Here is a 25,622-nt window from a genome sequence, read left to right on the forward strand (position 1 = left end):
CCGTTCTTGCTAACAAGGTCTGTGTGCACCACATTAGGGAATGTACCAGTCCCAGTTTTCTGAGCACCATAAGGGATTTGCCATTGCTCCTGTAATGGTACATCAGCTCTGTGGAGAGCAACAGGAAGCTACACTGGTAATGCCAGGTATTGAGACAGCTCTTTTCTTCTGCATAGCATGTGAACTATGGTATATTACAACAAATTTGTATCCACATCTAAGCTTGTACAGTGAACCAAATCTGTGGTTTGGGGATGTTTTTGTTTCAAGTGTGTGGCTGAATGTTCATAGGACTGTCTAAATTTTAATCCAAACTTTCACAAATTTAGACAGCTGTCTCTGGTGCTGTAAAAGAGCATACAACCAGCGCATCTGAAAATCAATACACTTCATGGGGCTCAGTACCTCAGTTAATCAAATACTGTGACCATCAGCTTTTGCTTAGCTTCCAGCTAGCTCCAGAGTATTTTCTGCATAGTTACAACATTGTAACTCCTAGAAAAAAGGAAACTTGGCATTTTAAACACCATGATCTCTATGTTTTTTCACAGTTTGAGCTTCACCTTTACTGCAGCTTGATTTTCTTTCCTGAATTGTTCATTAGGTCTAAATCTAGAGAAAACAAAACCCTGTCTGTCTCAGTGACCCTAGACAGCAGAGAATGCAAGGCTAGCCTAGGGCCATCTGTTACACTGCGAGAAAGGTTTTAGGAAACAAAGCCAGCCAGTTGATTCATTATAAAATAGACATAAGTTATGAAGATTATCATGGAAACAAATCCTGTGAAGACCTCTTAAGTCTCTGGCTGCTGTTACTGTTACTTTTTAAGTCAGCACTGGCTACCCACATCACATGAATAATACTGTGTAAGTCACAAATGCAAAATAGCATCTGCAGAGATCAAGACCTTACTGAGGGGTACATTTAGTTAATCTAAAATTATTACAGTTGTTCTTCTGGAGCATGGCTGGTGTGGGACACAATCTTAGATTGTCTGGAGGAAAAGGGCCCCATGCAAGCGCTCTGTCTCAGAGGTCACGTGTTTCTCTGAAAATGATGACAAACTGTGTGCAACTCTGCAGAGATAAGCCTATGGGATACTCACTGGCTACACAGCAAAATGTGAAGCAGAGGAATTTTGTTGGTAGCAGAGAGAGGAGCAGGGAAATGTGAGATGCAATAATTCTTCCCTAAAGCACACCTGTGATGAATGTCAAGCCTTAGCTTAACCATCCTTATAAGGACCCCTGGACCTGGGACCACAACTATTAAGAAGTGACTTTTCATCCACACAGTCCCTAGTCTTTCTTTGTCCACAGTTCACCAGACTGCAATCCATGTGGCTAGGACAGGGTACTTGCCATGTAGCCGCACATTATGCCCGGAAATAAATTCCAAACAGAACAAGTTTTATGTAACCTTGTATTTTCAAAAGCCCCTTACAGTAATCAGTAGCCAAGCAGCAATAAAGACTTTTAATCACTGTAGTCTGTGCTATGCTGAAAATAAACACAATTCTATTTCATAAGAACCTGTGGTCATTCAGGAACAACAGTTTAAGCCTGCCTGAGAGGCATATGTGCTCCATCCAAATGCTCAGTGCCAAACCCAGTACTAGGCTCTACCAAAAACACATTATCTGACACTTTAACTCATCCACAGGGATGGAGAACAGAAAGGGGGGCAGCATGCATGTTTCTCTGCAGGAAATCTCCTGTTGAAGGTTGCATGGGAAGGAGACTTCAGGTCTTGAGGCAAAAGTCTCAGCAGCGAAGTCGCAAGAAACTCCTGGCATCCAAATCAGATTTCTTCAGATGTTCATTGCCAGGTTGATAAACTAGTATCAGAAAAAGATCAACTTTACAATTAAGTTTTTCAGGCCCTTCTCCCTCGCCATGTCTTTCCCCAAATGAGAGCCATTCCAAAGCAGTGCTTTGCTCTGAATTGACCCCAGGCAGGAAAAAGGACCTATGCTCACTTGGCTTTTACATCCTGTCATTAAGGAGAGACCTCAGCTAGCAGGAAGGAATAAGGCAAAGCACTACATGCTGGAAACAGCAGTTATTTTATTTGCATCCCAGCCGTCCACATTCGTTCCCACATTTCTTTTCCCTGGGAATTCATTGTGCTTCACCCCAGGAAGCTTTGGCTTAGTGTGAAATGAGAGATGGCTCAAAGCAACAGGGAGACAAGGAGAGCACAAGAAAACAAGAAACCTTTGCTGAAGATTTTGAGAAGCAAATGATAGACATGCACAGGCGAGGGTGATCTGAATTCCTGGGGGATTCAGGGGGAGTGAAAGACCCCCGCCCCATTCCCATCTGCTCCTTCCTCTTTCCCCCACTGAAACCTGGCACCCAAGGAAGGAAAAAAAGCAAAGAAACTAGAAAGGGGCATGGGAATCTGTCAATATGCCACAGGGCAAGGAAGGAAATAAGGAAATAGCATGGCGGAGATGTAATCAGTGTGTGGGCTGTAGTGGGCTGTAAAAGTCCAGCTGTGGTGAAACCTATAGCAGATACCCCACTGCATTCTCATGGACACCTGAAGTGTCATGCAGAAATACTCCAGCTCACAGAAGAGGACAAAGCTCTAGAGAAACCCATCACTTTGTCAATGTTTATGAATCTGTGCTCATACCTCGCCTATATTCAGGTTAATGAACTCCTTGTTTTTCACACTCAGTGCTTGGAATACTCCTGAAATAAGAAAGGGACAGCAGTGCTATAAATACACCTCATTTGTATTCACACACGAGCTCTCCCACCCACAACGATGGACGAGTGGCCATGCCAAGGCCTGGTGCAAAGGCAGATTGCTTAGGATTGCTTGGTGGTGGCAGCTCCTCTGACAAAGCAAAGACCTTGCAAGAGGAAATGTCTTGCTGACTTAAGGCCTTTATGCAAGGCTCTCTTCAGGACTTGTCTGGAAAAGATTTCCTGAATCTGCTAAACAGTCAGATTTGGAGTACACTCTGAAATCAAACCAAGCAATTTGCATTTCTTTATATATCTTATTTAACTTCTATCTCTCAGAAATGTAATAATTCTATTGCTACAGTCAAGCCAGAAAGTAAAGAGAAGAACAAAACCAAAAAAAATCAGTGAAAAAAGTTGATTTTTCTTCTCATAGAGTGAGTGGAGTTTTATTTGAATTTGCAGCCACACTAATGATAACTTAATCTAGCCATTTATGCAGCCTTTTAACCTATCTCTACTGCTGCTTTGTAATGAGAGTGACCCTGTGCCAGAAGTGAACTGAGACCTTGGGTGCTTTGATGTACAGGGAACCGCACATGAAGCCAAAATGGAACATGTCGTGTAAAAGGTACAGGAGATACCTGCCCAAGTACATGCCAATTTTCTCTTTCCATGAGGCACAAGTAATATTTGAACCTTGAACTTGTGTGATCCCAAATAAAGCTCCTGGGTAAGCCACAAGAAGGGTTACAACATGGACTTTACCAGCATTCTTCACATGCCTTCAACATTGCTGCAGAGTTTATGTAGCAAGCTCTATTCACATGGGGAAATTTTCCATTGGCAGCAGAACATTTTTCACGTTACAGGAGAAAAGCCATCTTACATGCAAATGCTAAACACAGCTCCTTTCTGTTGGCCTTGTACTCAATCTCAGATATTGTGCAACATGCTCAACAGATGAAAGCAGAACAATTTCTTTTTCAAAGGGGATGAAATTCCAGAGGAAGAAGATACTCACGACTCGCATTCTCCAGGCGTATTAGGCAGTTCAGAAAATCATCAAATTCAATCTGGAACTGCTCATCAGAGTATCGGAGGACAATCAGTTGCAGCAGGTAATTGTTGAGCTGGTATCCTTCCCAAACACACACACAAAAAAAGTGAGCAACCTCACATGTCAGGGGGAATCTACAGATGTCTATTAACTAATCTTGAAAAACACTTAATGGGAGGATACTCGGTGTCACACATCTGTCCAGAAAGAGATCTAACCACAAAGTTCCTTAAGTCTGCAATGAATAACAAACTCTGAACAGGAAATTTTTCAGGCACTGCAGATCCTAGTCCATGCACACTATGATGTATGAGAGACCATTCTGTCTTCTTGAATTTGGAGGGGTTTCTGCAAAATTATCTGCTTTAATAAAAATAAGTTGTGATTAAATGCTAATGCAGTGATTTCTCTTCATAGCAGCTTACTCGCTATTCCTTCAACCCTTGAATGCAGATGGACTCTGAATTGGCCTGTTTCAAGGTCTAACCCTACACATGTGCAGTCCTGTTGAATTTAACAGAGCTCAATAAAATATAGAGATTGCTCTGCCTGCCCTTCAATACTGAGGGTAACTGGGGCAAAGTTCCCCTATTCAATGTGCCCAGTTTCTCTCTGGGGTTTAGATCTCCTTCCTGTTCAGGAGTAACTGGACTGTGTACTTGATTGTCCTGTTCACTCACGCTGATCTACCCAACAGGTTTAGCAGATAAAGTGCAGTGCTTGTCTTACCTGCAGCTTTGAGAGCACCACGAAGCTCATAAGAGGACATGCAGCCAGATTTATCAAAGTCAAATTGAAGAAAGATACTCTGTTATGAAAGGAGCACACAGAAAGCTCAGTACTAACATATGAAAGGGAGCACAGATACAGCACAGAAAGGCAAGGTGTTTATTTCCAACTGCATAGCATAAGCACTTAAGAAAGCTGACAAGACTTTGGTCTAGATCCAGTCTGATTTTATAATGGAGAGCAAATCTTGGTCCCAATTCTTTTTATCATATGGACAGGTTGTTCTGACTTAAACAAGTACTGCCAAATCCAAGCATTTTAAAAAAAATGAGTTGCTCTTCATTAAAAATGTCATGATTTTTTAAAAAGTGATTTTAACTAGAAAGATGTATTGTTTTTCTTTTAACTCTTAACTGACACATTCTCTTAATCTTCCTTTATGCTTTTTTCTGTAGTTCTGAACACTAGAGACAAATTTTAACATGATGTCACTTAATAATATCACTTATTCATCTGCGTCTAAGTATAAAAGACCTGAATAGCCACATTCATGGTATAACCAAGAGAACTGGTCAAAACAGTTTGTGGTTTGACCTATATATTAAGCAATTTGCAAGCTGGAGTTAAATTCCATCCTTTTATTGAGATGGCAAATATGACTCTCCTTTGGAATATGAGTTATTTGGAGCTGTCATCACATTCAGCTTAAAATTTTCCAGCAAATATATGTGCAAATCAGAGCACAAGGATTTCTCAAGACCCTTGCTGAAACACAATATATCCTTTGTTAAAAGGGATGTGGCATTAGTACCCAGAAAAAGTGTTGTCCATTTTTGATGGGCTAGACAAGAAGCAAAGAACTGCATATTTTGAATACTTTGGTGAAGCACAAATTCAGAAAAACCTATTAATGGCCATAAGGAAACAATTATAATGTCTTTTATTTGAATATTCAGTCTGTGATTGATTCTGCAAGCCTGCTTACTCTTACTGCCATATACAGTGGCAGGGAAATGTGTTTAAAATTAGAATCGGCACTTTCCCAGACTTCAGTACAGTTGATTCCTGAGAGATCAGTAATGAAAATGTAGGGACTTAGGAAATTATTGTTTCCTACTAGTCATGAATCATCACTTTCTTCTTCTGTACAACAGCAGTTATGGAAACTCCTTAAGTTTCCTTTTGATTGGCTTGCTTATTAGTGTTCATTGCATTCTTTATCCCAAACAGAGTTGATTAGCTTACAAAAATCTCAGTTATTTCCAGAAAACCATTATAGTTTATCATCATGGAAAGCTAAGAATGTCTTTGACTATCCAAAACAAACCCCATGCTTTTAAAACATTTGCTTTGTGTTAAAATTCACGGCTTGAACACACTCCTGTCTCCATTTTTGTCTGCATATGCCTAATAAACTGTTCAGGAAGTAACTAATGAAATGTAGGAAAAATTACAGTGGATAATGTCACCTACTATCCATTTCTTCAGTTTTTCCCAGAAAACTTTGAACTCACTGAATTCCAATTTCCCATTGCCACTGGTCTGGTAATATGAACTAAGGAAAAGGATTGTTACAATGAAAGTCCAAATTCAGTCTGAACTTATCAGAGTAGTTTCCTTAAGCAGAAAATGTTGACTGGAAAGCCTACAGTGCTGCTGAAACTGGCACTGGGATTTCTCAAAAGGTAGAGCTCCAGCAGTTACAGTCATGCCTGTGACTGTGATGCTGGAGGAACATTATGTGATATAAAAACACAGCTGAGCAATTCAGTCACTACACAAGGAAGAAAGATTATTCTAAGGCAAGAACAGTTCTGGATGTAAATGGGATATAAATGACTCAGAGAATTAAATTACCTGATTAAAACAAATTGCTACTGTACCCAAAGGAGTTAGTCAACCGATGTGCTGTTCAGTATTTTTATCTAGATCTGTCTGTTCTGTTGCAATGGCTCAACCAAAAATTCATGGGAGTAGTGGGATAAGACTGGAAAAATCTGGTCCTTATGGTCTGAAATAAATGCCTTTATAGCAGTTCTAGGAGGCAATTATTAGATCTGCCTGGCTTTCCCTCTGTCTGAAGCAAGGGACTTATTTCTCTGAGATATTGATGAACTAAGCACAGTACATTTCCAGGATGAGACACCTGCTCTGAAATGCTAAATAAGGAATAGTCCCATTCCCCTTCCCTTTTCCATCTTGCCAGGACAAAGCCCTTGCTCAGAGGGACACTGGCTCAGTGAGCATTCACAAAGGTCAAAACATGACAAGCGGGGTCTAGCTAACACCCGCTGTTATTTGAGCTGGTGACATTATTGAGGGCACCCACAGATCCCAAGGACAGTCTCTCTTCTGCAAAGGGCTTTTTTACCCAGCCAGGTTCTTCTTCCCAGGGTCATGAAGAACTCTGTCCCTGCTCCTCACCACCCCATGGTGACAGTTGCCAGGGAATTCAGTAGCATGTGACACAGAGGAGACTGTGCCAGCATTGACTTGGGTTTTCATTTTTATGGTTTTTATCCTCCATTGTGCTCCAAATAGCATGTCCAGAGTGGGATGATTGTGTCTGCATTCCTTGTGCTTCCAAAGCAAAGGAAGAGTTGTCTCCCCATTAATTCAAAACTATGCAGAGATTTGCTTGGAAGCATTGCAAATCATGGAAACTATTCAGTTGTATCCTAAATAGTAAACCTGGAACTGCTGCCATTCTCCAGGGTCAAGAGCAGGCCCTGGGTCTGTGTCAATACCATGTAAGGATGAGATGTGAACATGGACCAGCTCCCTACTGAGGCTTGGTTTTTAAGCAAGGAAATTTAGGACTGGTACTATTTCTCATTGCATGTGCAGGGTGACTAATCTGCATTGACTTTTAATATTATAAACTAGCTTTAACAGGATAAAGTTCTGTCTGCTTTTGTTTTCTCTAAATGTTTGAATGGATATTATCTCTGTCATGGACTGGAGCAACAAAGGCAAAAGATAAGAACATCTCAGCTGAACAAGCAAGACATCAACCAAACATTAGATACTTGCCTTGGTAGGACTGTTTTTTCTCATGTGTAACAAAACTGTTTATTGGAAAAACACACTGCAAAAGCAGCCCTACCTGAGGAGAAGCCATCCTAAGCAAACTCAGCAGGAACCAGAACTCTGCAAAGGACAAATCTGGTGGGGAAGCACCAGGGCTGTGATTCACCTCACCCAATGTCTGAGGAGTCGTTTAGCACCCCTCAGTTAGATAATCTAGAACAATTACACCACCCATTTTGCTATCTACAAAGGAAGTCTAGAAAGCTGGCTTAGATGTAGACACCTACACCACAAATGCCTAAATTTGGACAGACAACTCTCACCCACATGTCTGTTTCCTGGAGTCCCAGGAACTAGCTGAAAGACCAGATTTTCCAGTTTTTAAATGGATTGTCAAAAAAGAGCTTTGATGCCAGCAATTTTCACCACTGCTGTTCCTTAATTTCTGACCCATAACTTGCATGCACAACTCTATCTGGTGAATTTAGCCCCCCAGATAACACACTTTTCTTAAGTTTTATAGGTCTCTTTCAAATAAACAACAGCTTGAAAAATGCACTGTTCTCTTCAGAAGTAGCTTGAGATTTACTTCTAAAGGTAGTCAGCATTAAAGCATCTGCCTCTAAGTCTGCAATATAAAACAGTTTGTGCTGAAACTCCTAACCCTAAATTTCTAAAATAAAAATCAGGACAAAACAGTCATGTATTTTTGTTTTCTTTGGGTAGTGATCTGCCATGACATTACCAAATCCATTTCTGACATCCATAATATATAGTGTCATGGACAATTATATTCATTCTTCATTTAGCCTCCTTATTTGAAAGGATACATCCATAAGAGAAATGATATTTCGGCATGAAATGAGACTTAAGTTCTTGAATTTTATGTTCTTTGCTGAAAAAGAACAATACAAAAGAAATCATGGGCAAAGTAGTCTTTTATAAGCAGAAAGGAAAAAATAGGACTAATGAACACAGATAGCTGACTCTCAGTCCTCATTGTGGGAGTGCTGTGAACTGGAAGATGAAGGCAGCTCTCACCACAGAGAAGTCTCAGTCCAGACAGAAGACGCATTTACTGGAGACATGACAGGAAATACTGTCCTTGATTTGTAAATCAGAAGATGAGGTTCAGGGAGTGACAGATTTCCTACTGTACAAAGGGCCTGTAGCAGGATCATGAGCTACATCCGGGTCTTAAAAGTCCCATTCTAGTGCTTCTTTTATCACAGCAGTGTGGCAGTGCAATGGAGAGCTGGCCTTGCTGATCCACTCACATGGACCATGATGGAGGCAGGGCAAGCTTGTGGTTAGATCATGAACCAAGTGCTTTCCTCTGCCCTCACTGGCTCAAGGACACCAAGTTGGGGTCGTAAGAGAGCCTTGAATTTTCTGTATGTTAATTAATTAAATGGCAGATTCTATAAAGTTATATACAACCCTTAACTTACTTTTTTTTAATACAGCATTCAGAACATATTCAAGCTCTTCTGCAGATATCTCCATGTCCTGCAGAAAAAAAAAAAAAAGGGAAGCATCTGTTACTTGAATTTTTCTGTAATCAGACATACCAAAAACCTTAGAAAACACAAACATCACTCATCTGTACTTTACTGTAAACCAGCAAAAGAGAACCATACAAAACCCAGAAAAAGCTACAAATGTAGGGGCTGGGAAAATACAGGAGTGCTGCTGTTCATAAGTGTGTCTGAAGGAGATCTCAAGGGAGAGCTATTGATGCAAAGAAAACTCAACTGCAACTGAACATTAAACCAGGCAGGCTCCTTCAGAGCTTGAGTTCAAGCTTAGGTCCTCAAGCTTCGGTCCTCTTGCTTGCTCACCAGGGACTGCATCCTTATCCATCGAGCCACAAGGCATGGTGACATCTGGTGCCCAAACAACACACTACAACTAAGCATATTCCCAAAATATTTTGGGTTTGTTTCATGCATCCATGGCCCTGTATAGGAGTGGAAGCGTTTCCCCTCTTTTTACATCTTGCTCTAACCCAAAGCATTTTGCACTCACCTTTCCTGAAATCTGCTCAAACAATGCCCGGAATTGCTTTTCTTCTTCAGTTTCTTGTGGGCTTGGGGTTGGATGTAGAGGCTGCAACACCAATCACACAAGTCCTTATGAGAATTGTAAAACATGACATTTCTCCTGCAAATAGCCCCTCTGTGCACACCGGACCAGTGTACATCTTAAAATAAGGGTACATATGCTTCTAAACTCCACCAGATCTGAGGCCTCCCAGCTACCTCTATGCCCAAGGGGAGTCTCACTCTCTCATTCCCTTCACCTGAGCAAGTGCATAGTGTGCCATGGCCTTGGTAAAAACCAAGAGCACCCATCCTGGAAAACACCTCTCTCTCCTCTCATCCCACCCTGCACCATTCTGTTTCCCTGGGCCACCAACAACCACAGTGCTGTTGAGTTCTCTCCCATGGCATCATCCTGGGACCTTTTTGAGAGTAGCAGCCAGAGGTGGCTGCACTTCAGCATATTACCCAGCACAGATTTATTTTTCTATAGAACATGGCCCTGAGATCACGGAAATGAAGATGTCATTGTTCACTGGGTCCCTGGAGAAGAGTTTTACTAAAGAGGGACAAATTAGATCTTGGCTTAGCTTGTTTCCATGGAAAGGTACACCACAATTAATGGCTTATTTGCAGGGATACACTTAAACAGGAGCTGACTCAGACCCAGCTGCAATTAGTGCTCAGCAGGCAGGCCAAGCCATTTAAAAGCAAAAAGAATTCAATCATTTCAGTAGGCACGTGCATTTGTAAGCATTCTCTCTCAAGTCCCGCAGATACTGAGAAGTAAAATAAAGATATTTGTATACAAAATTAATGTAGGTCTATTAGACATTCTATTGCCTCTTATTTTTCACAATAAATAAAATTTTTAAATATGTAAACAGCCATGTGGCTCCCCAGTGCTAATGGGTGATGCTTTCACTGCACACGTGGTGGCTGACACCCACCTCTCGTGCTGGCTGGCACTGACTGCCTTCAAGGGAGTGTGAAGCATAATGATTATGATTTTGATTTTTACAGCTCTTTTACTACATTCAGCAGAGCTTAGCATTTCAGTAACATACACAAAGCTGGCAATTGTGTAACATTCCTGTGAAATGAACGTGGTTTTGCCAAAGACAGTAAAAGCAATGTGTGCCAGCTTCTGCTGAGCTATTATCTTGCTACTTTAATTCTGTAGACTTACCTCAGGAAGATCAATGGCAACACTTTCATCTAGATCCCTGGAGAAAACAAAACCTTATTTGGTATCTGAAGGTATTCAACATCTGCTTGGGATGGAAACTTGCTTGTTACCTTTTCCCCAGGTGAATGATAAAACAGGCTTTTTTTTTACTTAACAGGTTATGTTTAGCTAAAATTCATCAAACAATCAGACTTTTGCACTGTTTAAATTTTGGAATAAGCCCTTAGAACAGACATTAGGCAGGACTCAGGGAGGACACAGCTGTGCATGTCATCTGCTTAGGAATTCATCTCATGCTTTATTCATTATTCATTGTGAACACATTGTTTCCTCAGTATGCTTTTTTAACATAAAATTGTCTTTTGGACAAACTTTGTGAGGAAATAAACAGGAAGCAAACACTGCTGTATTCATAGAGACCCAGACAGTGCCAGCTAGCAACCCTTCCCTGTCAAACATCCAGCATATTCATCATGGCACACCCTATTTTCCCACCTTCTCAACTCCTCTCAAAAGTAAGTCATGTTTAGCAAAAATGTAAAAACAAACAAGTACAAATAAAAAAACCAGACATGATCAAGAACTTGCCATGCTGGGTCTCTGCTGCAGAGCTGGGTTCCTGGCAGCCACGCTCTCCCCAGCAGACAACAACTACACGTTCAGGGGAGCACTGGAGGGCCCAAAGCTTGCTCCTGACTTACTCAGTGATGGCCTTCTTCTCAGAGAAGATCCTCAGGCAGAAATCTGCCTCCTGGTGCGGCTCAAATGTGGTCGGAATAAGAATGTAATCGCCCGGTGGCAGCTTGAATCGGTGCGATACTTCCCTTAAATTTATGTAGGTTTTGCTCCTGGCCTTGGAGGGGTGGTACCTGAAGAAGTCTTTGCCGAAGTGTCCATCTCTGCCCGGGCTCTAGGAAGGGAAAAAAAGTCAGTGCTGCACTGGCCAGGGTGTGCTGAAAGCCATTCTCCCCCCTTTCCTAATCACAGAGACAAATCCTGCCTGGCACAAGTGTCACCCCAGGCTGTGATCCTGACTCATTCCCTCTCCCACGTGCTTACAGCAACTGAGCTCCCACCTTATGGCAAGGACCCATGACCACTGTCCTTTCCCACCCAGACGGCAATTTCAGAGTACTCTGGGACATTGTCTTCCTACTTAAACATGCCCTGCCATCAAACACCACCATTCCAGACAGGGTGTCACAGAGCAGTCACTCGAGGACAGGCATCTGTGTGTAATATGCCCCAGGAGGCTCAGAAGAAGCAATATCCCCTCTCCCTAAGCCAGGCAGGGGGTGACAGAATCATGGGGCTGAGGGATCTGTCCTAGGAACCCATGGCACCCTGGGGACTCCTAAATTCTCCTCTGAGAGGACTCCATCCTCCACAGGCCTTGATGTAACCATTAGGTTACTTACTAAAGGTTATTTTAGGTGCAAGGGCCCCAGAAAAGGGGCAGGGATACAAACCCAAAGAAAGTTCCAAACACCTACAATGTAGCTCCTGTGTTCCTGTGCTGTAGAAGCAAAGGAGTACCTCATAAATAGAGTAGCCAATGGTCAGCATTTCAGCTCCGAGCTTCTTGAGTTTACGGCGACCCTTTTGCATCAGTGCTGCTATGAATGTGCAGTCATCTTGTCCATCGTCCTTCTCTGTCAAATGCAGCTTGATTTGTGGATTTGTCCAGAAAGTCTCTGCCAATGTAAGGAACACCAGAGAGTTTCTTGACTGAATAAACCACCACTATTACTACTAAAATACCCCAACCAAACCAAAAAAAGGTAATAAAGATGAGGTTTCACTCAGTTTTTCCATTAATCATTATACTTCTTTCCACTAAGCTTTGCAAAAAATAAGCCAAATCCCAAAGTCCTTCATGGAACTAGGTGTAGAAAAGATTTTAGGCCTTGTGCCTTATTAAGTTACCATGGTTCAAATGAGGTTGTCAGATGAAATTTTGTTAAAATTACATAGCTACCATGATCCCATAGTGCTGGTGCCAGTCTGCACTAACAATTTGGATCCATGACACAGCTTCAGAGGCACATAAACTTGCTGGCTGATCTGGGCTTTTTGTCTCATTTTACACTTGCTGCTGCAGTCTAACTGGCTTATTTGAATCGATTCCTGCTCATGCAAACATCATTAAGAGATAAATCAGATACAATGAGCCTGAGAGCAAAACAACCAAAATCTTTAACCTCAAAGTCTCAAGTGGGGCCATATGACCATTTATCGCTTTGTTCATTGCTGGTTTGTTCATTCAAAAAAAACCAATCACAGAAAAGTCTTATCTTTTAAATACACCACTCTTAAACCACACAGTTGTTTGAGTTTCCTCATTTGTCCCTTTAGCTGGTTCTTGTCAGCTGAACTGTCCTGCATCCACAGCTCTGGCTACAGAGCTCCTCTCTAAAGAGCTATAGCTGAGGGCGGGTAAGATTTCAGTGCCTGCTTCTCATTTTCAAGCTGGTATGTACTTACCTAGAAAATTTCTACATCCTCCTGCGGTGGCCCCCCGGACCCAGCTGCCTTGGTGGATGGTCACTTCCCATTTGTGGGCAGTGCTGTCTTCCAGGGCATCTGGAGTCAGGTTGCAGATCTCAACTTTGTCAAAATGCACTTTGAAGTCTTCAAACTTCATCCTGAGTAAAAAATGTGGTAAGGAACAGGCAACCATTCATTTTTGGAAGGATGCCCAGCAGAAGTATTTATCCCCCCCAGAGCCCCGGAGCCCCAGAGCCAGATCACCAGTTCATGGAGAGTAGTTTTGGTGACCATGGATATATGCCAGTGTACATCAGGAGAGCAACTAGCTTTCACTCACTGTGATGTAAAGCACAGCCATCCTTGTCTGCATCTCATTCTGACACAGCACAGTTGATATGGGGAGGGGATCACGTGCAAGTCAGTCATCTGCTCTGTCTGAGATCATGAATTTGGTATGGAGAACACTTCACACCTCTAAAGCAATTTCCACCTGTTGCCTTCTTTTTTTCTTCTCTTTTCATTTCACTTAATTTCATTTAATTTCTTCAAATTTTCCACAATTTCACACATATCTTGGTGCTCTTTTACTTCATGCAACCAGTAGTATTGCTTCTCAGGACTCATTCTCTCCCAAGTGATGCCCAGTGATACAGTCACCATCATAGGTGATACAGTGCCATACAATGCTCCCTTCTGTATATCCTGCCTTTGTTCATGGGAAGGCTTTAAAGGGTGTTACATTCATGGGAGATGCACAGTATTTGAAATAGCAGTGCCACTAACTAAACTGATTTGAGGGCTTTTGTTATTAAAACAGATAACAAAGGGAGACACATGAAACACAGAAAACAAAGGGACCATTCTACCTGCCCTCTCTTAGGCAGAAACTTAGAATTTAATCACACAAAGGCTTCTTCCTTGTTGCTTGTTCTGGCCACTTGCACCTTGATTTCTGATGAGAGTCCCACACTTTAAGAACCTGTGTCTTACCAGAACTCTCCATCATCCCGTGCTGCCTGAGACAGGCGTCTCTGTTCCGATGGGCTGACTGAGCGCCACTCTGCAGAGCTACAGGAAAACAAAACCAAGCTTTACTACAGGCATGTGGCTCAGAATGACTGGCTTGATGTAACAGCAGGCTGTTCTTCTCTCACATGTGTTTTATTTGTGCAGCTTACACAAACACAATTGCATTTAAGATGTTTCCTGATCCCACTGGCACTCATGGTTGCAGAGACCAAATTAATGCAGCCAAAAAGCAGCACCAGGCCAAAGATCCCAAAGCTGTTCCAGAGTGGTCTTAAAATGCGTTATTGACACTGGGACTGATCTCAGTGTTTGGGTTGGAAATAATAGGGCTATTGGTAAACCTCAAGATGTTGGTAAGTAAACACTCTCCTTGAATCTGTATTCCATCTGTAGCACCATCATCTTTTTCACTCTTGCTAATTTAGGGCCAGATGTTTGTTTCAAAATTGAGTCAATGGGAACTGATTAGGTTCCTTCCCCTGCACAGAGAGAGTCAGTGGAGTAACTGGGGCCCCAGTTAAGTCTTTGCTTCCTTTTCATGCACCCTTTTTGCTCTAGCTGTAGCATATAGAAACCAAACAAACACCTGATAAAGCTTTTCAGGAAACCTGGAAGTGCACTACTGTATTTCCAATTTGACATAATAAACTTAGGGAGTAGAAGGCACCTTGTGTTGTTTTTAATTCCAGCAACCATTGCAAAATGTTAATACAGGCTCCTGTATTGACCTGCAAGCCCCTCTTCATCCTGAGTTACAAAAAGCCTCCCAAGTGCAGAGTCAGAGCTCTGCTTTGCAGAGACAGTCTTTTTGATGAACAGCATAAACTGCCAGATGCCTGTCCTGATCATAACCTCTCCATCTTTTTCAGATTTAAGAACTCATTATACACATCAATTATCCATGTTTTTCTTCAAGATAAAGTATCTGAACTGATGTGGACATATTTAATTTACTTCTGAGCCATGATAAGAACAGGGAAATTTAAAGGAGTCCTACAAATGGTTACATGTCTCAGCAATATTAAAGGGCCAGGCAGGTTATGGTTCCTCTCCTCTGTGTCTATGTGAATGAAAAAAAAAAATCTCAGAAGAAAAAGTGAAACAAAAATGAAACTATGCCTATGTGCAAAAATACACTGAACAGTGCGTGTTGGAGAGGAATGTAGTGTTGCTTTTTTTTACCATGTATTTTTTTCATTTTGTATTGTTTGCACTTTGCTTACCTTTAGTAGTAAAACCTGACTGGTTCTCAGGCCAACTCTGCCTGTGTTTTGGGGTCCTTCCACAACTTTGGCATGGAGAGGGTGTCATTGAATGCCCATTTAATATTATTATGATATTACACCCAATGTGTTTAGAAACTCCAAACAAAGAACCCCCAAAATAAAGAGAGATGCAAGCTATTCAGAGAGGGTAATACATTGTCAGTTTCAGCTTATCTGTAGTAGGATGTTGGATGTTGTGTTACAAGTACTACAGCAACAGGCTTGTAAATATTTAACCAAAAATATCACACCAAATGTGTAACTTTTACAATTGGGAGTGTATTAATATTAACTTATTTATATTTGTACATGATTTCTGCTGATGCTAGGTATTGGGGGCTAAACAACCTCGACAGTGTCCCTGCATTGTGCTGCTTTGACAATGCTGAGGGGGAGATGCTGTAGGGCAGTAACACTGTTAGACACATGCAAACTCTTGGTTTAATTTCCCGTGGAGCAGCTGGGGCTGCAGGAAGCCAGCTATGGAGCAGAAGCTGGGATTTGGCCTTTGCGAGCCCAATGTGTAAGGGACAGTGCACCCACTTGTCACTCCAAGGGCCGTTCCACTCCACCTCTCCCCATGGGTTCCTTATCCTTATGAGCTGCACTTGCCGGCCCCTATAGCTCACCTGGGGGAGAAGAAAATAGAGAAAATATGAAGTGCCAGGATCTAGGTAGCAAGGCTTCTCCAGTGTACAGAAGCTGGTGTTAACATCTGGGCAAAAGGTGCAGAGTGCCACAGGAGATGTGGGAAGGAAAGTTGGATGGGAATTTGGACAACTTCCCCAGGATAACTTCCCCCATCATCTGAGGCTGAGGGGACACTCCCTTATCTTTTCCCCAGGTGTCTCCTTGCCCCGTGCTGCTGGACATACCTCCTCAATGCCAGTCACAGAGTACGCATGGCCTTTTACAAGGCCAAATGGGGTTCGGGCTTCTGACTCGGCAGCACTGCTGGTCTGGAATTGGAGAAAAAAAAATGAATTAACCTTTCTCTTCAGAGTGAGATCACAAGTGGTGCCACATGGTCCCTTCCAGGCTGACTCTTACTACAAGCAAGGAACTTGTCTTTCTGTTCAACCACAGTCCCCTTTTGGGAAAAAATATGGGGGTTGGTTTAAGTGTTGCTCACTCATAGCAAAAATTAGGTGGTTCCGGAGTGGAATTCCTCCTCTGCCCCTGTGATTTTTTTCAGCACCATCTACATTTTCAGGATCTCAATCTTTACTCTCATACTGAGATCACATGTTCACATGGTCTCATTTATTGTAAAAAGGCTTTGATGGACAGTGATGATGTGAAGGGCCCCATCAGCCAGCTGACTATCACACTGCCTAGTTCAATAAAATTTTAACTAGTCTTTGCAAGCAGCAAGCTTCATCAAGAGAAAAAGTGAAACTCAAACCAGAAAACACTGAACCCCAAAATTGAGGGTACCAAGAAATTGAGACCCCATTTCTTACTTACATCAATAGAACAGCCCACCATTGAGCATCTTTTCAGGGCTTTTTCTAGGATTTCATAGAAATTGTCAGGAGCCGCCTTAACATCATACATTTCTCCTATACCCCCAGTGAAATCCTCCATGGCCTCTATTGTACTGCCACCCTTCAGAGACTCGTAGCTGCCATTTAACCTGGAAAACACACACTGACTGTGAGAGTTGCTTTCAAGATATCCACGTTTGAGAGCTTTCTCGCACGTGTGTAGAATTGCAGCAATAGCACTGAAGTCAAAATAAGTACCCCAGAGTGTACCCAAGCAGTAGAATCAGGGTCATTCTGCTTCCCTTTTTAGTTGCATTTTTAATTCATCCATTTCTCCATATCTTTAAAGCCTGGGGGTGTTCTTTCTTAAGTGCCAGTTGTCAGGCTGGCAAGGGCAGTAGCAAAAGCTAGAAGCTGCTCACTAGAATTGTGAATACCATATGAACAAACTGTGAATAATGTATGTACAAGTAGCAAATTATGTATGTGCAGCGGGACTTACTTGGCATAGGCTTTCTCTAGTAAGGCACTCCAAAATTCATTGAGTTCAGCTGAGTGCAGGAAAACCAGGCGGCCCTTGAAGGTGGGTAATCGGTCATCAATCACAACATCCAGCCACTCGTTGTGCTGCCAAAACTGTTTAGAAAGGATGGTGCATGAGTTCACTGACAGCACAGCATTTCCTGAGAGCAGGATTATGGTGTCCCAGCATTTCTAATTGTAAGCTGGTGACAATCATAGGCTCAATTAGAAGACATGTAAATCATCTGTTCCTGCTCTGCCCTGCAAGGCTGCTCTCTAGGAAGGGTGATCTCTCTTGAGAAAACATTAAGACTAAATGTGTAGACTTGTACTGTAGCTCCTTGCCTGGATAATGTCAATCACATACCTACACCAGTGTTCACTGCATAATTCAAAACTCCTTTAGGGCACACGTGTGTTACAGATCCAGTTCCACTCCTTTAAGGACTTATATCCTAAGTAAGGTGTGTGTGTCCAGGAAAATGTGAAATTATTTCTAAAGCTATATATCTGTTTACAAAATAGGAGTGGCTGTGTTTGTGCCTGTATGAGGCTGATGTAGCCTTCTAGTTGTTTCTCAAAACATGAACAACAATGTAAGCTCAGAAATCCTTCTTTTTTCAGTGTCTCCTCTGCAGTACCTGTCAGCCTCACTGCAAAATACACCATGAAATGTAATGACAGAGATGTGTTCATTCTGTGACAGATGTCCACCTTACCCGGAAGTGAAATATTCCAGCATAATCTGGCCCAAAATTTTGATCCAGTGGCACCACTCTTGCTAGTGTTTTTTCATTCAGTGTGAGAGAAGCAATGGCTGCTAATAGCCAGCAGTCACCTGTGGATTGAGAGGGGGGAAAAAGGAGAAAAAGGGGCCAGAGGAGATGTTAGCTGCCACTTCCCCTGAAACCCAAAAGACAGCCTGCATGTCCCCAGAGAGGGTGTCCCTGCCTGGCGAGGGCAGACTGTGTTTCAGTCTGGAGGGGCTGGTACACAAAAGACTCCCTTGGGCTCACAGTACCCTCCAGTGAAGATCCTTCCTTGATCCTGAATCCCACTGCACCAAGATGGTCCCTGGCATGGATGGGTGAGAGCTATCCAGGAAGCAGCAGTGGGCCAGGCGAGCCTGGGCAGGACCTCCAGCTCCACTGCTCCCACCAGCTCAGGAGGGACAGCATCCCCTCCTCTGTGAGGACACTGCTGCTTCTCCCCACAGTGTGGAGACATGAACACATCCACCCAGGAGGAATCACTCACCAAGATCCCCTTGACAAATGTCAGTTCTGGTGGCTCCTCCAAGGATAAACTTAGGGTCTTTGACAATGTCCTGCAACAGTGAGACAGAAAAATTACTTAGAATTTCTAAGGAAAAATAGGAAAATATCATCATCACTCTGAACCAGAGTTGCAGCAGTGCTGACAAACCCTGTGTGCCACAGGGTACACAGAGCTGTATTATCCTGCAGCAGTGTTGCCATCACAAAGAACAAGATGGGGAATCCTTGCTAATTAATTACAGTGTAGAGCAATTAAAGAATCAACTATCCTTATTTTTTTCATAATTAGTTGGCTGCTAATGAAAGGCTGGCATTCTTTATTCATCTGTAGGCAATTGTTAAAATATCATAGCACAAACTCATCCAGAAGATTGATGTCAGGCTGCAGCCCTGATTAACAAGGCTTTTTGTTTTCTTGCTTTCCTCCAATGGCTGAAAAAAAAATAAAATTGGCAATTTACTTTTAACTAAACTAGTTATTTACTTGCATGTAATACCTGAAACATACAGTGTCTGACAACCATGAAACAATTTTGTCCTCAAAAAAACAAACAACAAAGACAGCTTCAGTCCTGCTAATTTTTAGGAGGAGCTAACACTACCCACCCCATGTGGTCAGAGGGAATGGGGCTCATGGTGGCATTACAACAATTCTCAAGCATTCATTAGACTGGTTAATTCAATTACTAGTACCATGGCTGGACAGAAAAATTATAGTGATAAACCAATAAATGTGGCAGGAATTCTTATCTTCTCCATTTCCCCATGAACTGTATTGAATGCAATTGATTGAACTGAATGGAAAAGGGGAGAGGAGAATATCTAATATATTACTGGAGGAATATGCCTGTAGTTAATCAGCCTGCTGTGATACATTATTGCAGACCCTGTGGCAGGAAGCAGATCCTTCTGCCTAAGTGGCAAATGAAATAAATTAATGGGGAGGGCGGGGGGAAATAGAAGAGCACATTCAGTCATTTAATCCTTGCATTTGCCTAGATTAAACTGAGTTGCTTTGCTTTGATATCACTGCTCTCTCACAGACCATAAAGCAGAATACTGATAGCTTTGTCCAGGTTCCTGCGCTCATTGCTGCAGCACCTGCTGCTGGAGCCAGGGCACTGCCCGCAGTGAGCCAGCACTGCTGCTGCGGAGCTCCCCCCGCAGAGGCAGGACCCAGGAGGAAGCTGCTTTGCACATTTCTTGTTTGCCTTTGCTGGGGAGGAGGTGGTGGCCAGGCTGTGCCTCAGGCACAGGTGCCCCGGGGAGGAGGTACCACAGAACACCATGTCCCCAGAGTGTGTGGAGCAAAGGGAAACAAACAGCAGCTCCTCCTTACCTGGCCCGCCTGCTTGTTAAATACACCCGGTCTCGTTGGGACTGGGCATGAGCAATAAAACCACAGCTCATTGCCCTTAGACATTGATACAGCGATGGCTGATAGAGTAGCTGATGTTCAACAGCACACTTTGTTTTAGCACCATTGCTCTCAGGAGATGTAATTCTCATTGCAACTAATGCATTTAGCTGTTACCAAGAAGCCCTGTGTGTTAGCAAGGGACAAGATAAAAAACCTTTCCATGGACATAGGTTTGATTCATGACTCATTGTTTATTACACATCTCTGTAACTCATACATGGGAAAATGTCTTCAACCTCCTGTGTCTAGAGGAATCAAAAATAATTTTAAAAAATCAATTAAAAGGAATTGAAAGGGTGTTGACTGGACTTGTGCCACATTCTCTGCTGAACAAAAGAGAGCACTCTACAGTTTTTGAGTAGGTGTTGCAAAAATAATATTAATTTTAAAAGGACTTTCAGGTGGTATAATAATATATCAGGACTTTCTGCATGCTAAAGGACAAAACCCAGCATTCACACACAGTATGCAGTAATTTAAGGATTCGCCTGCACAAAGATATTGCCTGGAAGTAGGAACATACAGTCTTCAGAGAGATGAAACATAGTGACCCGTGACTGTCCTATGCTGCATTAAAGCTGTGTTTCTTTAAACCCAAAAGAAAATAAATTGCATCCCAATGCCTGTCTTGCACTGGTAAAGGGGGTGCATAGAGACCTAAAGCACACTGGCAGTGAGATTGTTTAGGTGATTTCTGTGGTTACATTTCTCTGCCTGGTTCCAACCTGTCATACTGGTTGTCCATGGCTGTTCATACTAGGAATATTTCTTTCTTACTTCCTCCTGTAGACCATAGACTTATTTGAAATTGGTAAAACCCTTTTGTCTTTCCTTTTTGGGTTGGGTTTATTTCATTCTTCAATTTGTATGTCTACCTTTTCCAGTCACTGGGGGAAGGGAAGGAAAGGGAAAGGGAAAGGGAAAGGGAAAGGGAAAGGGAAAGGGAAAGGGAAAGGGAAAGGGAAAGGGAAAGGGAAAGGGAAAGGGAAAGGGAAAGGAAAGGAAAGGAAAGGAAAGGAAAGGAAAGGAAAGGAAAGGAAAGGAAAGGAAAGTCTTATGTTCTTCAGATTGTCCTAAAATTTTGATGAAGGACAGTTTGAATTTGTAATTAAAAAGGATTTAATAGGATTGCTAAACAAAATCACTAAATGTCTGAATCTTGGAGTACTTCACTTACGTAGAAAGTTAGATATTCATCTGATATATATCCATGTAGCTCACTAATTGCTGTGGGAGATTTACAGATTAGTGCTAGTTGATGGTCTTGCTCATGCTGCTACAAATATGCATATATGCAGATATATGTATGTCAAAGTAAGGAGAAAGCCTTCTCTACTCCCATTACTACAGATTAAATTCTATCAGATTGTAAATCAGAAGATTTGGATTATTTGTCCCTGCAATTACCCTCATGTACTGTGCTACACTTCAACCAAGCTACTGTAAAATACTGGTGGGAGAGGCAGTAAAAACCAGTCACCATGAAAAGAAGATGGAATGTAGATACAGTGCACAGAGGCCATGCTTTTGTATTCACCCTCTCCAGCTGTGGCAACTCACCTAACACATGCTCCAGGCCCATGTTCCCTTTACAAACTAAAATGTGTTAAATTGAAATTGTTACACCACATCTATTTTGCTGCTGCTCCTGGTGGATAATAGAGATGAAACTGATTTAGTTTAAATGCTGAGGAGCCAGAACAGAGCATAACTAATACCCTGTCCTTACACATCCTCTCAGCCTCCCCTGAGTTTTATTTCTCACTGTGCTGCTCACAAAAGTGTGTAGGGGGAATTGGAGTGTAAAGGCAGATGCCTTTTGAGGTAACTTACTCATCCTGGAAATGTTTCAAGTTCAGCACACAAAGATCCTGAAGAAAACAGACCATTCTCCACTGCCCCTGTGGGGCATACACAAGGGCACACAAGCTCTCAACCATCCCTGGTCCCATTTTACACCAAATTTTAACTATTCCAAGCCCAAAGAAGGCAAACTAGCACCTAAGAGCTGAGCAAAGGAAAACTATTCTTTAAGATTTAGTGTCACAGCCATGTGCATTTTTGATGCCTCATAGCACTCTGGAGTCACCACACCCGAAGCATCTCAGCCTCACAGCCCTCTCCTGTGCTGGGAGGGCAGCCCACAGGCCACCTGGCTTTCTGGAGCACAGATAGGCAGCAGTGCCTCTGAGGGCTGCACTTAGCATGTGTTGGGATCTCCAATTTTTTTCACAATTGAAACTTGTCTAGGAGTAACAGCTTTTATTCTGCTCTGTATCAGCACTATGTTAACTACCAGATGGTGAGGCACTGAATGTGTATCACTGGGAATTAAGATAATTTAAACCCTTCTTTAAGCTTACTTTGTTCTTTCTCTCCCTTGGTATCACTATCACCAAAGAAAAGTTTTTTTATAAAGGAAGAAGCTTCCAGACTATGAAGAAAGCCCAGAATAAACATCAGTCCTTAGCAAAGAAATGACATGTTGCCAAATTTTTGCTTTGGTTATTAGTTACTGAGTGAAGGGGGAAGAAGGAACCTGGAGTGATGCTTGATTTGTGATCTGAGAGCATGCGACTGGTGCAGCTTCAGGCTCCCACTGTGTAATTAATGAATGTTATGCAAGATGCACTAAGAGATACTCACTGAGCCCTTGGCTACTGCTGAATGGCTCAGTAACCACGGCATGCAATTGTAATCTCTCAGCGTTCCCTGATGGGAGTGAGCAGGTAAGTGAAAGACTCTAGTACTCTAAAAGTTAAAAGGTTTGAATTTTTGAAGTTGATCTTAATGATGAATTTCCTACATTAACAACACACAATTTTACACAGTTAGAGCATTATCATAATGTATTTTACCCTTAATTCCCTGCGTGCCTTCTTATTTTCATCTTTTGTCTGGCAATAATGTAAGGGAGAAGCTGATTATGAGTTCTTTAAGCATGCACATAAATACACATGCATAAGTGTGTCTGTACAACCAGTCACACTTGAAGCATGGGGTGAAGCCTTCCAGTCCTTTCATCCTGCAGCTTGAGCTATTCGTGGGGGGCATTCCAATCCTGAACCACTGATCCTGAGGTGGGAAGGGTTTCCCCCCACACTTGATCTCCACATCTCCCTGAACATGTACTTGGTGCAACCCCGAAGCACAGCTGCCTGACCTTGGGCAGGACGGGAGGCACAAACGCAACGGCACACTCACCCCAGGCCTCTTCCAGACGAAGGGAATGGGTGGGTTTTCACTGAAGAAGAGAGACGAATTGCAGGCGGGGAAGTCGGAGTCCTCAAAGAGGACGCCCCTGCGCAGGCACTCCTGCTTCAGCTGCTCGTAGTCCTTCTCCGAGCTGTGCGTGCCGCGGGCATCCCCGGGATGCGCAGCCGGCCGCGGCTTCGAGTCTTGGTACAGGTAGGGCATGTCTGCCTCCCTCCTGCCCGGGACAGCCCGGCGAGACAAGGCTGGGGACAGAACAGGTGGGAAAAGAGAGGGGAGCAAGGATACAAGAATGCCTCAGGTGCCTTGTGAAGGACAAGGGTGGAAAGGACTCTGTGGCAGGGAGCCGGCAGTATCCTCCAGCCCTCCTCCGTGCCACCTCCTTGAGCTGCTGCCGAGTGCCGCTGACCTCCCGGCTGCTCTGCACAGCACAGAGACAAACACCCTGAAAGCAAACAGGGAGGGAAGGCGGCCGGTCCCGGACACGCTGGGAGCGGGGCGGGAGCGGCCGGGCTGTCCCGTCCTTCCCCGCCGCTGCCGGACCAGGCGGGGCGTGCGCGGCCCCGCTCCGCTCCCCGCCCGGCACGGCCCGGAATGGCTTCGAGGAATGCAGAACCCGGCCAGGGCCATTCAGCTGAGCCTTGCGAGGGAAGCCGGAGCCCACGGCGGGTGCGGCCGCGCTTCGAGCTTGCGGGGCTCTCCCAGGTGGGAGCGAACCTGGCCTGCCCGCGGCACGCTGCCTTGGCGGGCAGGTGTTGTCCCCGCTGGACGGCATGCAGGAGGGACAGCAGGGCCAAGGGATGGCCGTGACCACGGCCGCTCTGCTGGCAGGGGCCTGGGTGTGCACAGGAGGGGCGTGCAAAGCTAGTGGGGAGGACTCGGAGCAGGACACATCCTGGGCAAACACAGGAAGAGCATTGGAAAATGTTATCCCGAGGAGGGAGTCTGATGGGCCACGCACTGAAGGAGCTCTGCGTGCACTGTATCGTGGGATTTTAAAAACAAATACCTATTGTCTCTGATTTCCAGGCTGCACGATCTTGTTCGTCTGACCACTGGTGAAGGGTTTGGAGCACAAGTCTTATGAGGAGCAGCTGAGGGAGCTGGGGTTGTTTAGCCTGGATAAGAGTAAGCTCAGGAGGCCTTTTTTCTCTCTACAACCATCTGAAAGGAAGGTGTAGCCAGGTGAGGGGTTGGGCTCCTCTCCCGTGTAACGAGCAGTAGAGCAAGAGGAAAAAGCCTCAAGCTACACCAGGGGTGGTTTCTATTGGATACTGAGTAAAAATTTCTTCATGGAAAGTGTTGTCAAGCATTGGAACAGGCTGCCCATGGAAGTGTTGGTGTCCCCATCCTCTGAGATATTCAAAAGATGCGTAGATGTGGTTTAGTGGTGGGCTTGGCAGTGCTCGGTCAGTGGTTGGACTCGATGATCTTATTAATCCTTTCTAACTGAAATGATTCTGTGATTTTTCTTCTTACCAGCATTCACCTGCACTATTGTATCTCACAGTGGACAGTAAAACACTGGCTGGAGAGAATGCCAGACAATGCACCATGGATGTACTGAGGAATAACACTCAGAGCCAGACATGAATATTCCTCTCTGCTTGGAAAGGGAGGAGATGCCACCCTCTTGGAACAGTTCCTGTAGTATAAAACACACCCCTGAGTACAAACAGCGCTCAGCCTCCCTTTGCTTTAATTGGCTCTTTGGTGGACCAGTTTAGCCTGCTGCCAAGAGGTGATTTATGGAGAGCAATTAGGTGAAACAGAATTAGTTCCTCTCTGTTCTGCTATTTTTCACAGCAGTGCTGGGAGGAAAGCTTTCTTTTTCAGAACATATATTCCCATGTTTATTCTCCATAATTGCACCCATTGTTGATGTCGGCAGGCTCCCTGCTGAAACCAAGTTCTCATTGTGCAAATGTATGGATACTGTCCAAATCTGTGAGAAGAGGCAGGCCTGGTGCTCCAAACATGGTTGTCATTTGTCCAAAATTTAGGTTTGCAGAATAGAATCCAAGTTACTCACATCAGCTTTTTCAACAGCCAGTGAGAGGACCAAATCCTCCAGAAAGTGACTCACTGTGTCCTCATACTTAAGATCCCTTTGGAGATGACTGTGTCTTTCATTTGCCTCTAGACAGGCCCTCATGGATTATTTTAGGTTAGA

The 25,622-nt window shown here is 43.4% G+C and overlaps 1 protein-coding gene across 3 annotated transcripts; it reads right to left on the minus strand.

The window, feature by feature from the left end:
- Nucleotides 1-1,810: 1,810 nt before the first annotated feature.
- CAPN9 (calpain 9) lies at nt 1,811-23,653 on the minus strand. Of its 3 annotated transcripts, XM_021527200.2 has the most exons (20): nt 23,441-23,653; nt 18,797-18,866; nt 18,259-18,377; nt 17,520-17,653; nt 16,998-17,166; nt 16,406-16,489; nt 16,074-16,159; nt 14,227-14,304; nt 13,231-13,391; nt 12,283-12,440; nt 11,448-11,656; nt 10,747-10,783; nt 9,544-9,624; nt 8,967-9,024; nt 8,346-8,410; nt 5,959-6,027; nt 4,486-4,564; nt 3,721-3,837; nt 2,641-2,699; nt 1,811-1,837 (listed from the first exon to the last, which is right to left on the minus strand). In XM_021527200.2, exons 1-20 carry the CDS (start codon nt 23,651-23,653, stop codon nt 1,811-1,813), a joined length of 2,073 nt encoding a protein of 690 aa, XP_021382875.2. The 3 variants fall into 3 exon arrangements, with proteins under 3 accessions (XP_021382875.2, XP_021382876.2, XP_021382877.2); XM_021527201.2 differs by lacking the exon at nt 14,227-14,304; XM_021527202.2 differs by lacking the exons at nt 18,259-18,377; nt 18,797-18,866.
- Nucleotides 23,654-25,622: the final 1,969 nt, after the last annotated feature.

Source organism: Lonchura striata, chromosome 3 (genome assembly GCF_046129695.1).
Source record: "Lonchura striata isolate bLonStr1 chromosome 3, bLonStr1.mat, whole genome shotgun sequence".
Lineage (NCBI taxonomy): Eukaryota > Metazoa > Chordata > Aves > Passeriformes > Estrildidae > Lonchura > Lonchura striata.

Bases quoted from the DNA above. Each gene is read 5' to 3' on its own strand.
- CAPN9 (XM_021527200.2), bottom strand. From the start codon at position 23,653: ATGCCCTACCTGTACCAAGACTCGAAGCCGCGGCCGGCTGCGCATCCC. The intron at 17,654-18,258 runs GTAAGGTGGACA...CTTTCTAAACAG, and splicing joins CTGGAATATTTCACTTCCGG to TTTTGGCAGCACAACGAGTG. The intron at 17,167-17,519 runs GTAAGTCCCGCT...TGTGTTTTCCAG, and splicing joins CTAGAGAAAGCCTATGCCAA to GTTAAATGGCAGCTACGAGT.